Raw genomic sequence first — 16,167 nt, 5'->3', positions numbered from 1 at the left:
GTGGTTTCCATCTGGTTGGTAGAGTGCTGCAGAGATGGTTGTCCTTCTGGATGATTCCCCCATCTCCACAGAGGAACTCTGGAGCTCTGTCAGAGTGACCATCTGGTTCTTGGTCACCTTCCATACCAAGGCCCTTCTTCTCTGAGTGCTCAATTTTGCCGGGCAGCCAGCTCTAGGATGAGTCTTGGTGGTTCCAAACTTCTTCCATTTAAGAATGATGGAGGCAGGACTCACGTGGGACTGCCAAAAAAGAAGGCAGCACATTAGAGAGCTCCTAATAACCGCATGTAAATACTGAAATTTAACGGCACACACTTTCATTTTTGTCTTAAACTGTACTGCAAGTCAATATATTAATATAAAGATAATTCACATTTTGAAACATCTCGCTAAGGTGGCGTTATTGGAATGTCAATACACACTAAACTTCACAGAAGGCCAGCAAACAAACAGCAAGTCCTCCCGAATCTCCCCCCCCCCCCCCCCCCCCCCCCACCAAGACATGGATAAACACACGATAAAAACAACTTCCGAGCTAAAGGAAAAAGTTGATGCGCTACAAGAGAGGATGGATGGGGCAGAAGGATGGATTTTGACAGTGGAGGAAGACATCTCCTGTCTGGAGAATCATGAGAAAAAGCTGGATATATTGTGGAATTGTGTCGAAGAACTTGAACAGAAGTAGGAGAAATACAGGGATGTTGCTTAATCTGAAAGAGTGGAGTGAGGTTGGCGGTGGACTAATCTTGTGTGTGTGTGTGTGTGTGTGCAGAAAATCACCCCAGAAGGATTTGGAATTGATGACTTGAACGAACCCATCGCAGTTTAACCATGCCTGACGAGAATAGGCCCCCGAGAACGGTTCTCATCCACTTCCTATGATTTACAGCCCGGGACAAGGTACTTAAAGCGGCGAAAGAAAAGGGTGGTGTTCAGTGTGTAGGCCGCCAGCTGTCTTATTTACCCAGACTTGTCCAAGGAACTTGCAATAAAGAGGAAGACGTTTGCAATGGTAAAGAAACAACCTTGAGAAGAACGTCAGGCACACACTGGCATTCCCAGTGACCCTGCTCTTTTCTTGGAAGGGAAAGAAAATTATTTTCAAGGACAACATTGAGGCAGAGATTCTTGCTAGAGTAAGGTGTTTAGCCTAGATAAAGAAGACGAGACGAAGTAAAATACAAGTTGAATTGTATGCTGTTTACTATACAAATGAAGGTAGCTTATGTGTTTGCGGGACTCTGGGGAGTGTTGCTAATTTAGCCTAGGCTTTCAAGCGCCTCACAGACCATAAGGAATTTTGAGTTGAGACTGCAGGTTATCTTATCTATCATCAAGAAGCAAAGTTACGTTCCTAGTTGCTATATTTTATTTTGGGATTGGTTTTCTACTTTTACTTACACTGTTTTATTGTACAGCTGGAGCATATATTGTGAAATGTTATATATGTGTGTTAAATGGGACACTTCACAGGCTATAACTACTCAACACAAATATGGCTAATGGTTATGTAAACATAATCTATTGGAATATAAATGGTTGTGGTAACCAAGGGAAGAGGAAAAAGATTTACATTTTAAAATCAAAACAGGCAAATATTGTTTACATACAGGAATCACATTTAACAGATAGGCACTGAAATTTAGAGGAGGCTGGGTTGCAGAAGTTTATCATAGCTCATTTAATTCCAAACAAAATGGGGTGATTATTCTGATAAACAAAATACTTAATTTTGAAGCACCACTCTGACGAGTTTGGCAGGCTTATCTTCATTGAGGCTCTTATAAATGGGATTAATGTAGTGGTATGCAGCGTATATGCTCCCAACAATGAGGACACTGATATATATATATATTTCCCCCCATGAGGTAAACGTTATACTGGGAAATATGGAGGGGCAGATCATCCTTGCTGGAGACTTCAACCAAGTGATGATTGATATGATTGATAGAAGTACATTTACAAGTAACTCCACGCCAAAGGAAAGACTTGCAATACATATGCTAGCAGAAGATATGGGCCTTACAGACATAAGGAGATTAGTCCATCCTAATGATGGGTATATTCTCTATTTTCTCCCACTGTCATAAGACACACACTAGAATAGATTTCTTCTTGATAACTAATTTCATGGTTAATAACGTGATTCATTGCAAGATTTGGCCCATTGCCCTCATAGATCATGCTAAAGTATAGTTACATATTGATATAGACCATGCTATTACAAGATGAGATATTTAGCCAATCGTTAGCAGATGATCTTACATCCTTTTTTGAGATCAACATAGGCTCAACTGAAAAGAGTTTCACAGTATGGGAAACCTATAAAGCATATTTTAGATGGAAAATAATGGCACATGCGTCCAAAAAGAAGAGCGGAAGGGTTGAAGCAGTAAAAATATTAGACACCGAGTATGTGGTTTGGAAGGGATTTGACCAGACATTTTACAGATGGCACATTTCAAACTGCCTGCAAATTGAAATTTCAGTTACATGTAATTGATAACAAAAAGGCAGAATATGTACTGTTTTTATACTTTTTTTAATCAGTTTTTATGAGGGAGGTGAGACGATAGGCAGGCTACTATTTAAGACAACTAAAAATGCTGAACACTTCTAACATAATTCCAGCAATTAAGAAGGGCAATAAGATGGTGACCTCATCCAAAGAGAGAGAGTGTGTTTTTATGAAGATTTATATTAGGGATGCACGATATATAGGTGAACATATCGGAATCGGACAATACTAACTAAAAATGCCAACATCGGTATCGGCCGATGTCTATTTTAACGCCGATGTGCAAAACCGATGTCAAAGCTGACGTGCAGACCTATATAACATAGGTTCATGACGTAATGACGACACACAAAATGTTGCACTACACGTGCAACACAGCGTTCCTAACTTAGCCCACAATGTCTGCTGTGTGGGTCGAGCAGTCATTTGAAAATTTCAGCGAGACGACAACTCAAAGGCCGAAATCCATGAAAGCCAAGATAATGGAATTCATTGCCCTTGACAATCAACCGTTCTCTGTCGTGGGTGATGTTGGCTTTCGCCGACTGGTCGAACACCGGTACACACTACCAAGTCCGCTATTTTTCAGATGTTGCCCTACCGGAGTTACACAGCAATAGCGCCACTGCTATTAGCTTCACGACATGCATACTATGGAATGCCATTTGGGTCTTTGCAAGTCAAAAAGATACAGTAGCACTGTCAAAGCTGTATAAAAGTCTGCAAACACCGGCCACGAACGATGTGTTTTCAGTAGCGCTTTGGTAATAAAGCATAATTTGTTCGACCGTAACTTCTGGGGAAGCTAGCTTTACCTTGGTACCTACAGTTGAAGTCGGAAGTTTACATACACCTTAGCCAAATACATTTAAACTCAGTTATTCACAATTCCTGACATTCAATCCTAGTAAAAATGTCCTGTCTTAGGTCATTTAGGATCACCACTTTTATTTTAAGAATGTGAAATGTCAGAATAATAGTGAAGAGAAATTATTTATTTCAGCTTTTATTTATTTCATCACATTCCCAGAGGGTCAGAAGTTTACATGCACTCAATTAGTATTTGGTAGCATTGCCTATAAATTGTTTAGCTTGAGTCAAATGTTTTGGGTAGCCTTCCTCAAGCTTCCCCCAATAAGTTGGGTGAATTTTGGCCCATTCTTCCTGACAGAGCTGGTGTAACTGAGTCAGGTTTGTAGGCCTCCTTGCTCACACTCTTTTTCAGTTCTGCCCACAAATGTTCTGTAGGATTGAGGTCAGGGCTATGTGATGTCACTCCAATACCTGGACTTTGTTGTCCTTAAGCCATTTTGCCACAACTTTGGAAGTCTGCTTGGGGTCATTGTCCATTTGGAAGACCCATTTGCGACCAAGCTTTAACTTCCTGACTGATGTCTTGAGATGTTGCTTCAATATAGCCACATAATTTCCATCCTTATGATGCCATCTATTTTGTGAAGTGCACCAGTCCCTCCTGCAGCAAGCACCGCCACAACATGATGCTGCCACCCCGTGCTTCACGGTTGGGATGGTGTTCTTCGACTTGCAAGCATCCCCCTTTTTCCTCCAAACATAACAATGGTCATTATGGCCAAATAGTTCTATTTTTGTTTCATCAGACCAGAGGACATTACTCCAAAAAGGACAATCTTTGTCCCCATGTGCAGTTCCAAACCATAGTCTGGCTTTTTTATGGTGGTTTTGGAGCAGTGGCTTCTTCCTTGCTGAGCAGCCTTTCAGGTTATGTCGATATAGGACTCATTTTACTGTGGATATAGATACATTTGTACCTGTTTCCTCCAGCATCTTCACAGGGTCCTTTGCTGTTGTTCTGGGATTGATTTGCACTTTTTCGCACCGAAGTACGTTCATCTCTAGGAGACAGAACACGTCTCCTTCCTAAGTGGTATGACAGCTGCGTGGTCCCATGGTGTTTATACTTGCGTACTATTGTTTGTAGAGATGAACGTGGTACCTTCAGGCGTTTGGAAATTGCTCCCAAGGATGAACCAGACTTGTGGTGGTCTACAATTTTCTTTCTGAGGTCTTGGCTGATTTTTGATTTTCCATGATGTCACGCAAAGAGGAACTGAGTTTGAAGGTAGGCCTTGAAATTCATCCACAGGTACACCCCCATTTGACTCAATCAGAATCTTCTAAAGCTATGACATCATTTTCTGGAATTTTCCAAGCTGTTTAAAGGCAAAGTCAACTTTGTGTATGTAAACTTCCGACCCACTGGAGTTGTGATACAGTGAAATAATATGTCTGTAAACAATTGTTGGAAAAATTACTTGTGTCATGCACACAGTAGATGTCCTAACCGACTTGCCAAAACAAGAAATGTGTGGAGTGGTTAAAAAACGAGTTTTAATTACTCCAACCTAAGTGTATGTAAACTTCCAATTTTAACTGTAGCTAGCACCAATACAACCAGCCTGAAAACAGAAACTGCAGAGTTGCAAAGAAAAAGCCATATCTCTGTCCAGTGTCTGTGTTCTTTTGCCCATCTTAATATTTTATTTTTATTTGCCAGTCTGAGATATGGCTTTTTCTCACATGGAATAGCCTTCATTTCTCAGAACAAGAATAGATTGATGAGTTTCAGAAGAAATGTCTTTTGTTTCTGGCCATTTTGAGCCTGTAATCGAACCCACAAATGCTGATGCTCCAGATACTCAACTAGTCTAAAGAGGGCCAGTTTTATAGCTTTTTTAATCAGAACAACAGTTTTCAGCTGTGCTAACATAATTGCAAAAGGGTTTACTAATGATTAATTAGCCTTTTTAAAATGATAAACGTGGATTAGCTAACACAACGTGCCATTGGAACACAGGAGGGATGGTTGCTGATAATGGGCCTCTGTACGCCTATGTAGATATTACACAAAAAATCTGCTGTTTCCAGCTACAATAGTCATTTACAACATTAACAATGTCTACACTGTATTTCTGATCTATTTTAATGGACAAAAAAGTTGCCTTTCTTTCAAAAACAAGGACATTTCTAAGTGACCCCAATCCTTTGAGCAGTAGTGTATATAAATCATTTAACATTACATTTAAGTCATTTAGCAGACGCTCTTATCCAGAGCGACTTACAAATTGGTGCATTCACCTAATGACATCCAGTGGAACAGCCACTTTACAATAGTGCATCTAAATCTTTTAAGGGGGGGGGGGGGGGCAGAAGGATTGCTTTATCCTATCCTAGGTATTCCTTGAAGAGGTGGGGTTTCAGGTGTCTCCGGAAGGTGGTGATTGACTCCGCTGTCCTGGCGTCGTGAGGGAGTTTGTTCCACCATTGGGGTGCCAGAGCAGCGAACAGTTTTGACTGGGCTAAATGCCAACAAAATAACTTTTTTGTGTGTGTAACCTTTTATTTAACATGGCAAGTCATCTAAGAACAAATTCTTATTTAGAATGTAAGCCTACCCCGGACGACGCTAGACCAATTGTGTGCTGCCCTATGGGACTCCCAATCATGGCCGGATGTGATACAGCCTGGATTCGAACCAGGGACTGTAGTGACGCCTCTTGCACTGAGATGCAGTGCCTTAGACCGCTGCATCCATGTGTGTATTTCAACTATTTAACTGTACTGGAATGCTTAAAAGGCCGCTAAAATGTTAAATATCAGTAGAGTTTTTTTTGGCAAGTAAATAATTGGATATCGGTATCTGCCAAAAAAGTAATATCGGTGCATCACTAATTTATACACATCCTCCTCAGCGAGCCCTATAGATATGGGTACATAATTACCTAGATTATCAGATAGTCAGGTAGAGGACCTGGACTGTACTATAACAGAAGAGGATCACCAGGTCTGGACGGCCTTCCTGAAGAATATTATAAAAAGTATATTGACATTCTTAAACCTGTATTAACAGTGGTTTTTCCAGGAGGCATTTAAAAATGGCTCTCTTCCGGACACCTTTAATGAGGCTTTGATATCGCTGATTCCTAAAAAGGATTGAGATACTACAGAACCTGGGAATTTTAGCGCTATCAGCCTCCTTAATGTGGATTGTAAGATTCTTACTAAGAGCCTTGCGATACACTTAGAGAAGGAACTACCAAATATTATACATAGTGACCAAGTAGGATTTATTAAGAACAGGACCTGAAGTGATATGAGGAGGCTCTTACATCTCATGTGGTTAAACCGATCAAATATAGTTCTTATCGCTGCTGTCTCCTTAGATTCTGAGGAGGCATTTGATAGGGTAGAGTGGGCTTTTCTCTTAAGAACCCTAGAAAAATGTGGTTCTGGACCTGACTTGTAAATGGATAGGGTCCTCTATCCTAAAGCATCAGTACTTACAAATGGAATTATGTCTCCTTTTTTTAGTCTTTCTAGAGGCACAAGGCAGTGTTGCTCGCTCTCCCCTCTCCTGTTAACCATAGTTTTAGAGCTTCTTGCAACAATGATAAGAACAGATCCAGAAATAAGGGGTGTACATTGAGGAGGAAAATAATTCAAGCTACTTATGTATGCAGATGATATTCTACTGCTGGTCTCTGATCCTCTTCGGTCTGTACCACGATTACTTACTTGTATTGAATCATATTCTAGTATGGCAGGCTACAAAATCAATTGGAATAAATCTAATTTTATCGACCACATACACATGGTTAGCAGAGGTTAATAAGAGTGTAGTGAAATACTTGTCCTTCTAGTTCCGACAGTGCAGTAATATCTAACAATTTGCCAACAACTACCTAATACACACAAATCTAAAGGGGTGAATGCGAATATGTACATGCAGTGTGTGCAAACCTGGTCAAGAACTACAGGAAACGTATGATCTCTGTAATTGCAAAGAAAGGTTTCTGTACCAAATATTAAGTTCTGCTTTTCTGATGTATCAAATACTTATGTCATGCAATAAAATGCAAATTAATTACTTAAAAATCATACTATGTGACTTTCTGGATTTCTGGTCTCTCACAGTTGAAGTGCACCTATGATAAAAAATTACAGACCTCTACATGCTTTGTAAGTAGGAAAACCTGCAAAATCGGCAGTGTATCAAATACTTGTTCTCCCCACTGTATGTGCTATGTTGGAGGATTTGTCTTGATGTCATGCTCAATGTTTTTATGCTGTACAATGTTTTATTTGATTTGTTTGTGGAAAAAATAAATCTAACTTTAACAAAAATAAAAAGAATGATGGAGGCCACTGGGGACCTTCAATGCTGCAGAAATGTTTTTGTACCCTTCCCAAGATCTGTGTCTCGACACAATACTGTCTCGGTGCTCTATGCACAATTCCTTTGACCTCATGGCTTGGTTTTAGCTCTGACATGCACTGTCAACTGTGGGACCTTAAATAGACTGGTGTGTGCCTTTCCAAATCATGTCCAATCAATTTAATTGACCACAGCTGGACTCCAATCAGTTGTAGAAACATCTCAAGGATGATCAATGGAAAAAGGTTGCACCTGAGCTCAATTTCGATTCGCCTAGCAAAGTGTCTGAATACTTATGTAAATAAGGTATTTCTGTTAATTCATTTTAAATAATTTTATCAATTTTAGAATAAGGCTGTAATGTGAAAAAGTCAAGGGTTCTGAATACACTGTACTCCCGCTAGACTACTTTGATACGTATCAGTGTGGATTAAGAAGGGAGTATGCGCAATGCCCAATGAAAAAGTGTGTATGCGGTCTATATCTGCATATATACTCCACTACACCACTGTGCTGATATCTCTTCTTGTCCTTGTTTTGCCTTGCCTGTGTAGGGTTAGATTATGTTTTTGCCTGGGCCTGTGTTGTGTTAGATTATGTTTTTGCCTGTGTAGGGTTAGATTATGTTTTTGCCTGGGCCTGTGTTGTGTTAGATTATGTTTTTGCCTGGGCCTGTGTTGGGTTAGATTATGTTTTTGCCTGGGCCTGTGTTGGGTTAGATTATGTTTTTGCCTGGGCCTGTGTAGGGTTAGATTATGTTTTTGCCTGGGCCTGTGTAGGATTAGATTATGTTTTTGCCTGGGCCTGTGTAGGGCTTAGATTATGTTTTTGCCTGGGCCTGTGTAGGGTTAGATTATGTTTTTGCCTGGGCCTGTGTAGGGTTAGATTATGTTTTTGCCTGGGCCTGTGTAGGGTTAGATTATGTTTTTGCCTGGGCCTGTGTAGGGTTAGATTATGTTTTTGCCTGGGCCTGTGTAGGGTTAGATTATGTTTTTGCCTGGGCCTGTGTAGGGTTAGATTATGTTTTTGCCTGGGCCTGTGTAGGGTTAGATTATGTTTTTGCCTGGGCCTGTGTTGGGTTAGATTAAGTTTTTGCCTGGGCCTGTGTTGGGTTAGGTTATGTTTTTGCCTGGGCCTGTGTAGGGTTAGATTATGTTTTTGCCTGGGCCTGTGTAGGGTTAGATTATGTTTTTGCCTGGGCCTGTGTAGGGTTAGATTATGTTTTTGCCTGGGCCTGTGTAGGGTTAGATTGGGTAGGGAAGGGAAGGGAAGGGAATTTCTTTGAAGTGGGGGCTCCATTATGGATCTATCTGTATGTAGATTAGTTGATGTTGCAAAGTGCACTTTTAGCTCTTCATGCTAACTATGGTAACTACCTCAGTCTCTCCCCTCACTACCCTGGCCTATGAGTGCATCAGCAGCTGGACTGCAGAGAGGCAGATGTTAGCCCTAACCCTTTAGCTTTCCCTGTTGATCGGCTGGTGTTAGCCCTAGCCTGTTAGCTTTCCCTGCAGAGCGGTAGCTTTCCCTGCAGAACATGTTTAAATGATCTTTCAATTTTCAGTCCAAGCGTTGGTACCATAAGGGTTTAGCCACAAGACTGTGAACAGAGAGAAATTTCTTCATGAGGAAATAGTCGACACAGCGAATTGAACTGCCCAGAGGAAGTAATGAGTATTACTATACACTGGCCTGCTTACCACTTTCTATGGGGAACAACTGGAATAGTGAGATGTCCGCTGTTTTGGATGCAACTCAGTACATTACAATAATGTACCAGCAAACACTGCCATTTTAATGACTTCAGGGTTGTCTACTCAGTAGGCATTCCTATCCAGAGACATTTAGTTGAAATATGCCAGTTTGTGTACATTTGAAGTGGGAAGTTCACATACACTTAGGTTGGCGTCATTAACTCGTTTTTCAACCACTCCACAAATTTCTTGTTAACACACTATAGTTTTGGCAAGTCGGTTAGGACATCTACTTTGTGCATGACACAAGTCATTTTTCCAATAATTGTTTACAGATACAGTGATTTGTAAGTGAAATAATCTATCACAATTCCAGTGGGTCAGAAGTTTACATACACTAAGTTGACTGTGCCTTTTTAAACAGCTTGGAAAATTCCAGAAAATTATGTCATGGCTTTAAAAGCTTCTGATTAGGCTAATTGACATCAATTGAGTCAATTGGAGGTGTACCTTTGGATGTATTTCAAGGCCTACCTTCAAACTGAGTGCCTCTTTGCGTGACATCATTGGGAAATCAGCCAAGACCTCAGAAAAAATTGTAGACCTCCACAAGTCTGGTTCCTCATTGGGAGCAATTTCCAAACGCCTGAAGGTACCACGTTCATCTCTACAAACAATAGCAAGCAAGTATAAACACCATGGGATCACGCAGCTGTCATATCGCTCAGGAAGGAGACGCATTCTGTCTCCTAGAGACGAACGTACTTTGGTGCGAAAAGTGCAAATCAATCCCAGAACAACAGCAAAGGGCCTTGTGAAGATGTTGGAGGAAACAGGTACAAAAGTATCTATATCCACAGTAAAACGAGTCCTACATCGACATAACCTGAATGGCTGCTCAGCAAGGAAGAAGCCACTGCTCCAAAACCGGCATATATAAAAGCAAGACTATGGTTTGCAACTGCACATGGGGACAAAGATCGTACTTTTTGGAGAAATGTCCTCTGGTCTGATGAAACAAAAATAAAACTGTTTGGCCATAATGACCATCGTTATGTTTGGAGGAAAATGGGGGATGCTTGCAAGCCAACGAACACCATCCCAACTGTGAAGCACGGGGGTGGCAGCATCATGTTGTGCGGGTGCTTTGCTGCAGGAGAGACTGGTGCACTTCACAAAATAGATGGCATCATAAGGATGGAAATTATGTGGATATATTGAAGCAACATGTCAAGACATCAGTCAGGAAGTTAAAGCTTGGTCGCAAATGGGTCTTCCAAATGGACAATGACCCCAGCATACTTCCAAAGTTGTGGCAAAATGGCTTAAGGACAACAAAGTCAAGGTATTGGAGTGGCCATCACAAAGCCCTGACCTCAATCCTGTAGAACATTTCAGGGCAGAACTGAAAAAGCGTGTTTGAGCAAGGAGGCCTACAAACCTGACTCAGTTACACCAGCTCTGTCAAGAGGAATGGGCCAAAATTCACCCAACTTATTGTGGGAAGCTTGAGGAAGGCTACCCAAAACGTTTGACCCAAGCTCAACAATTTAAAGGCAATGCTACTTGAGTGTATGTAAACTTCTGACCCACTGGGAATGTGACGAAAGCAGTAAAAGCTGAAATAAATCATTCTCTCTACAATTATTCTGACATTTCACATTCTTAAAATAAAGTGGTGATCCTAACTTACCTAAGACAGTGACTTTTTACTAGGATTAAATGTCAGGAATTTTGACAAACTGAGTTTAAATGTATTTGGCTAAGGTGTATGTGAACTTCCGACTTCAACTGTATATACACTCAGGTTTGTGTGCTCTACTCAACTCAAACTGAACTCAATCAGACAGAGGCAAACCAGGCCTACAAATGAATGAGAGAATTATACAATCTCTCTTTAATATCTTTCATTTGATCTTTTACTTCTGCTTTCATTGCCTTTTTTGGTAACATCTCTGGATTTTCGCAGTAAAAATGCTCTCCGCTGACTACTACTATATGCACACAGTGCAGTGTGTAACCTGATAGTAAAATGTCAAGCAATGTTTATAGCCTCATTGTAATGACACGATCTGTATGTATTTGTTCGTGTGTGTTTTAGGTGTGAACCAATCAGAACTCCGACAGAGAGAGATAAAAGCCAAGGACTCTGAGGGTGTTTCTCAAAATGCATACTTCCATATTCCGAGCACGCAAATAGGCGCACGGGACGGTCGAAGTATGAGTCCAAATCAAAGTATACGAAACAGAGCACCGAGGGCACTTCTTGAATGCACACTCCGTTTTGTACCTGGTGCATATTTTGAAGTATGCATCGATGCTAGCTTCAATTGAAAGTATGTAAGGAAATATGACGCAACAGCGTTAGAAATGGAGAATTTCCCGAAATCATCGGTGGCCATTATTTTAGCTGAAGCAGAGAAAATACACTCTGACTAAGGAATGAAATGTTGCCTATTCACATCTCAAATGTTTCCTGACTACAATACTTGATCATTATATGTTAATAAATACATCCTGTGTTAATTTTGGCATGTTTAACTGCCTTCGTACTGTAGATCACAAGCACATAAGTCAATAGGGCTAACTGGCTAGCTACCACTGTTAGCCAGCCAGATAGCTATGAATAATTTACATATTGCAAAATATTAGTTTTAGGTCATTTTTGCCTGTTAAACTATCTGGTTAGCCTCATTTAGCATTCTAGCTGATAATTATGCTGATAATCTAGCTGATAATTATGAAGTAAATGTTTGCTTTGTGAATATCTTGTTTTGTCTTGTTGCCATTGTGGCTGGAAGAAGGTTCAGTGACTGGGGAGATAAAGCGTGAGGTAATACAGTAGGGGGAGTGCGAGTGATTCTCAGATGTGATGTTTTATGCATTCTCCACACTCTCGTCCTCATAAGAACGTACTCAATGAGAGTGTGGAGCACGGTAGTATGCATATTGAGAAACACCCTGAGACTCTTTCTGCGTTCATATCCAAGTGGGAAGGGGGTTTTTACCACATACGACTGGGAAAAATCCACTTGAACGCCCCTCCAACTGGTAATTACTAGTGGGAACCTAGTCTATTACCCCTGCGCTCAAACCACATAATTTTCAGCAGATAAATGCAACAACAAAGCAATATATTAATATGGTTTGTGAACACTCATTTGTTTAAGTACAGCATAATAGCTGTACTTTTAATTTATGGTTGATGCAGCTGGTTTGCTATAAAAATAGAGTTGCGCACTCTATGAACTCCCAGTCATTCATTGGGTAAACCACCAACGTTTTGGCATCCCTGTGCCGCCTTAACCTGGTTCAAGCATTCATGACATTACCCTTTTATGTCGACAAACGGTGCACCCAATGACAACAGTGAGGGGTGTCATGATTATTAGGTCGATTTGAATTAATTGAGTGACACTGTTAAGACGATAGTTTACAGCATGAATATATTAGGCTATTATCATATGGCAACATAATTAGATATTGTACATAATATTAGCATCAACAAACATTGTTTAAATTAATTTCACAGTAACAGAAGTTTGGACACACTCGTTCCAGTTTTTTTTTTTCAATTTTATTACTATTTTCTACATTGTAGAATACTAGTGGAGACATCAAAACTATGAAATAACACATGGAATCATGTAGTAACCAAAAAAAGTGTTAAACAAATCTATATTTGAGATTCTTCAAAGTAGCAACCTTTTGCATTGATGACAGCTTTGCAAACTCTTGCCATTCTCTCAAACAGCTTCATGAGGTAGTCACCTGGAATGCATTTCAATTAACAGATGTGCCTTGTTAAAAGTTAATGCATTTGAGCCAATCAGTTGTGTTATGACAAGGTACAGTAGGGTTGGTATACAGAAGATAGCCCTATTTGGTAAAATACCAAGTCCACATTATGGCAAGAACAGCTAAAATAAGCAAAGAGAAATGACAGTCCATCATTACTTTAAGACATGAAGGTCAGTCAATATGGAAAATTTCAAGAACTTTTAAAGTTTCTTCAAGTGCAGTCGCAATGTGTATTTCCCACCATGAAGCATGGGGGAGGAGGTGTGATGGTGCTTTGCTGGTGACACTGTCGTGATTTATTTAGAATTCAAGGCACACTGAACCAGCGTGGCTACCACAGCATTCTGCAGCGATACGCCATCCTATCTGGTTTGCACTTCGTGGGACTATCATTTGTTTTTCATCAGGACAATGACCCAACACACCTCCAGGCTGTGTAAGGGCTATTTGACCAAGGAGAGTGATGTGCTGCATCAGATGACATGGCCTCCACAATCGCCGGACCTCAACCCAATTGAGATGGTTTGGGATGAGTTGGACTGCAGAGTGAAGGAAAAGCAGCCAACAAGTGCTCAGCATATATGGGAACTCCTTCAAGACTGTTGGAAAAGCATTCCAGGTGAAGCTGGTTGAAAAAATGCCAAAAGTGTGCAAAGCTGTCATCAAGGCAATAGGTGGCTACTTTGAGGAATCTAAATTAGCATATATTTTGATTTGTAACACTTTCTTTGGTTACTACATGATTCCATGTGTTATTTCATAGTTTGTCTTCACTATTACTCAACAATGTAGAAAATAGTAAAAATTTAGAAAAACCCTTGAATGAGTAGGTGTGTCCAAATTCTTCACTGGTACTGTATACATTTAATTGTTTCCAATTTAATAAAATGTTTGTTAAATGTAATCTTTTGGTTCAACCATAATGCATAATAAGCATCATCAACAAGGTGAACATATTGGGTGTACACTGATAAGCTGTAGAAAGAATATATTCATTAATAAGACTTAAGAGTTCAAAGCATGTGAGTGCATCCAACTGGTAATTAACACTTTCACACTTGGTTATGAACGCAACATAACTACATCTACAGTCACATGACTGGCTCCACTTCCATGTTCTGACCAGCAGGACCCCTGTGGTTCAGCTCTCTGACCAGGCTATAAGCCACCCAGGGCCTCAGTGGGCTTTGTCTGGGACCTCACAAGGACAGGATACCGGATGCTGACACTCTGAGAAGCCTGGATACTGATGAACCTAAGATGATGTTTTTATTAGCAGTGTGATGCAATCAGATGACAGACGGATAGAAGGATGGATCTCTCTGTGATGGAGCCTGTGTGAACTCACCAACCTATCCCAGGACACTCCGCTGGCCTATCTTAAAAACCTGCCCTCCTGTGTGTGTGAGAGTGACATCACTCATGTTTCTAATTTTTTATTTTTGCAAAACTTCACCGAATGGTAGGTTTTGGAGGTTGTATATGTTCACAAGCAGTTTAAATGTGAATCTGTTTTTAGGTAAACGTACTGTAGTGTTTAATGTGTGAATGGCAGCTGTGTGTGTGTGTGTCACTTGAAACAATGAAACCATAAACACAGTTCTACTGCTTCTGTCAAAGAACATTCATTAAATGCCATAGTTAATTGTTGAACGGATTAAGAGTGTTTGATAAAATATTAAATATTAGCATTCTTTTTTTTCCTCTTTTGAAAACACAGGCAGATAGTTTGTTTCTGGAGTGTACTTAGCGCGGTACTGTGTGTAAGAATGTTTTTTTTTAATGAAGAACCAAACGGTTCCTATTTTTCATTACATTGAATTTATACCATGGGAGGCTGCATCTTCCAATGCCCATTATCACAGTTAAAGTTATTCGTCAGATGTTAGGAATGCAATAATAGTGCAGCATCCTAACTTTAAACATATTGTATCTAGAATTTATTTTGCACAAATCTCCTAGTGACGTCAATGCATAATTTAGCATTTCTGAATACCAAATGAACTAATGATTGTGTTCACCATGCAGTCAGTTTCTTCATAAGTATGTTTAACTTTACCATGCAGTCAGTTTCTTCATAAGTATGTTTAACTTTACCATGCAGTCAGTTTCTTTATAAGTATGTTTAACTTTACCATGCAGTCAGTTTCTTCATAAGTATGTTTAACTTTACCATGCAGTCAGTTTCTTCATAAGTATGTTTAACTTGATTTCTCCTTTCTCTATTACATTGTGATTTTTTTCACTGTATGCCAGCCTTGCTCTTCTGTCAATTAACACACAAGCTTTCCTGAGACATGTAAGTGAATGTAAGTATCAGCTATAGTTAGTGTTGTTTTAGTGGTCTATTAGAGATGTAATCAGAGATTTGAGCTGCATCCCAATACATTCCGTGCCATGTAAATGATGTAGAGTTTTTCATTTTGAGGTAAAGACATGGAAATAAACAGTCGTACCATTCTGATTGATGCTGACCTTGTGCTGTTTGAAATTGTATCTCCTGCTTACCGATATTGCGAGGGTGTGTGCGCTTTCGGGAAATACACTTATACATTGTTTGTGAACTTTTATTCCTTCCTTCTTATCTCACCCTAACTTGTAAGCTCACTAACAAATTACATTAATCACAAGGAAAATTCAAAAGACTTTGCCATGATTGTTTTTTCAGTGTAGGATTGTTGTTTAGTCTACTCCAGTTTGAGAATATGTACATGTATGAACATACTGTACTCTAATATATGAATTGTAATGATTAAAGTCCATGTTGAACATTTGATTTAAAAATTGCTTCTATCAAACTGTTATGGAAACATCTGTGGCATGGCCCAACATTACTGTAAGGACGGGAGAAAACAACAGATAAGCAGTGGAGGGATAAACAGCAGGTGTTTCACACAGAATAGTTTTTTTCCATTACACTTGTCTTCCACAGAAAAGAGCCATCTCTTCCAGGAAGCTGT

General features: G+C 39.9%; 1 protein-coding gene across 3 annotated transcripts in view; it reads left to right on the top strand.

Moving 5' to 3' along the window:
• LOC129816868 (ganglioside-induced differentiation-associated protein 2-like) overlaps nucleotides 1-15,671 on the top strand; it is a 51,588-nt gene extending 35,917 nt beyond the window's left edge. Inside the window, exon 14 of one of the 3 annotated variants that reach the window (XM_055871808.1) lies at nucleotides 14,484-15,671. In XM_055871808.1, coding sequence (XP_055727783.1) covers nucleotides 14,484-14,504 — 21 coding nt within the window. In that variant the 3' untranslated portion in view covers nucleotides 14,505-15,671. Of the gene's footprint in view, nucleotides 1-772; nucleotides 5,682-11,507 lie in introns of those variants that run through there. The other 2 variants (XM_055871809.1, XM_055871807.1) reach the window with 2 other exon arrangements.
• The last annotated feature ends 496 nt before the right edge of the window (nucleotides 15,672-16,167 follow it).

The sequence above is a fragment of the Salvelinus fontinalis genome, chromosome 19 (genome assembly GCF_029448725.1).
Source record: "Salvelinus fontinalis isolate EN_2023a chromosome 19, ASM2944872v1, whole genome shotgun sequence".
In the NCBI taxonomy this organism is placed as follows: domain Eukaryota; kingdom Metazoa; phylum Chordata; class Actinopteri; order Salmoniformes; family Salmonidae; genus Salvelinus; species Salvelinus fontinalis.
Note: the sequence above shows the minus strand (reverse complement) of the source record. Positions and strands in the feature narration are given on the sequence as shown.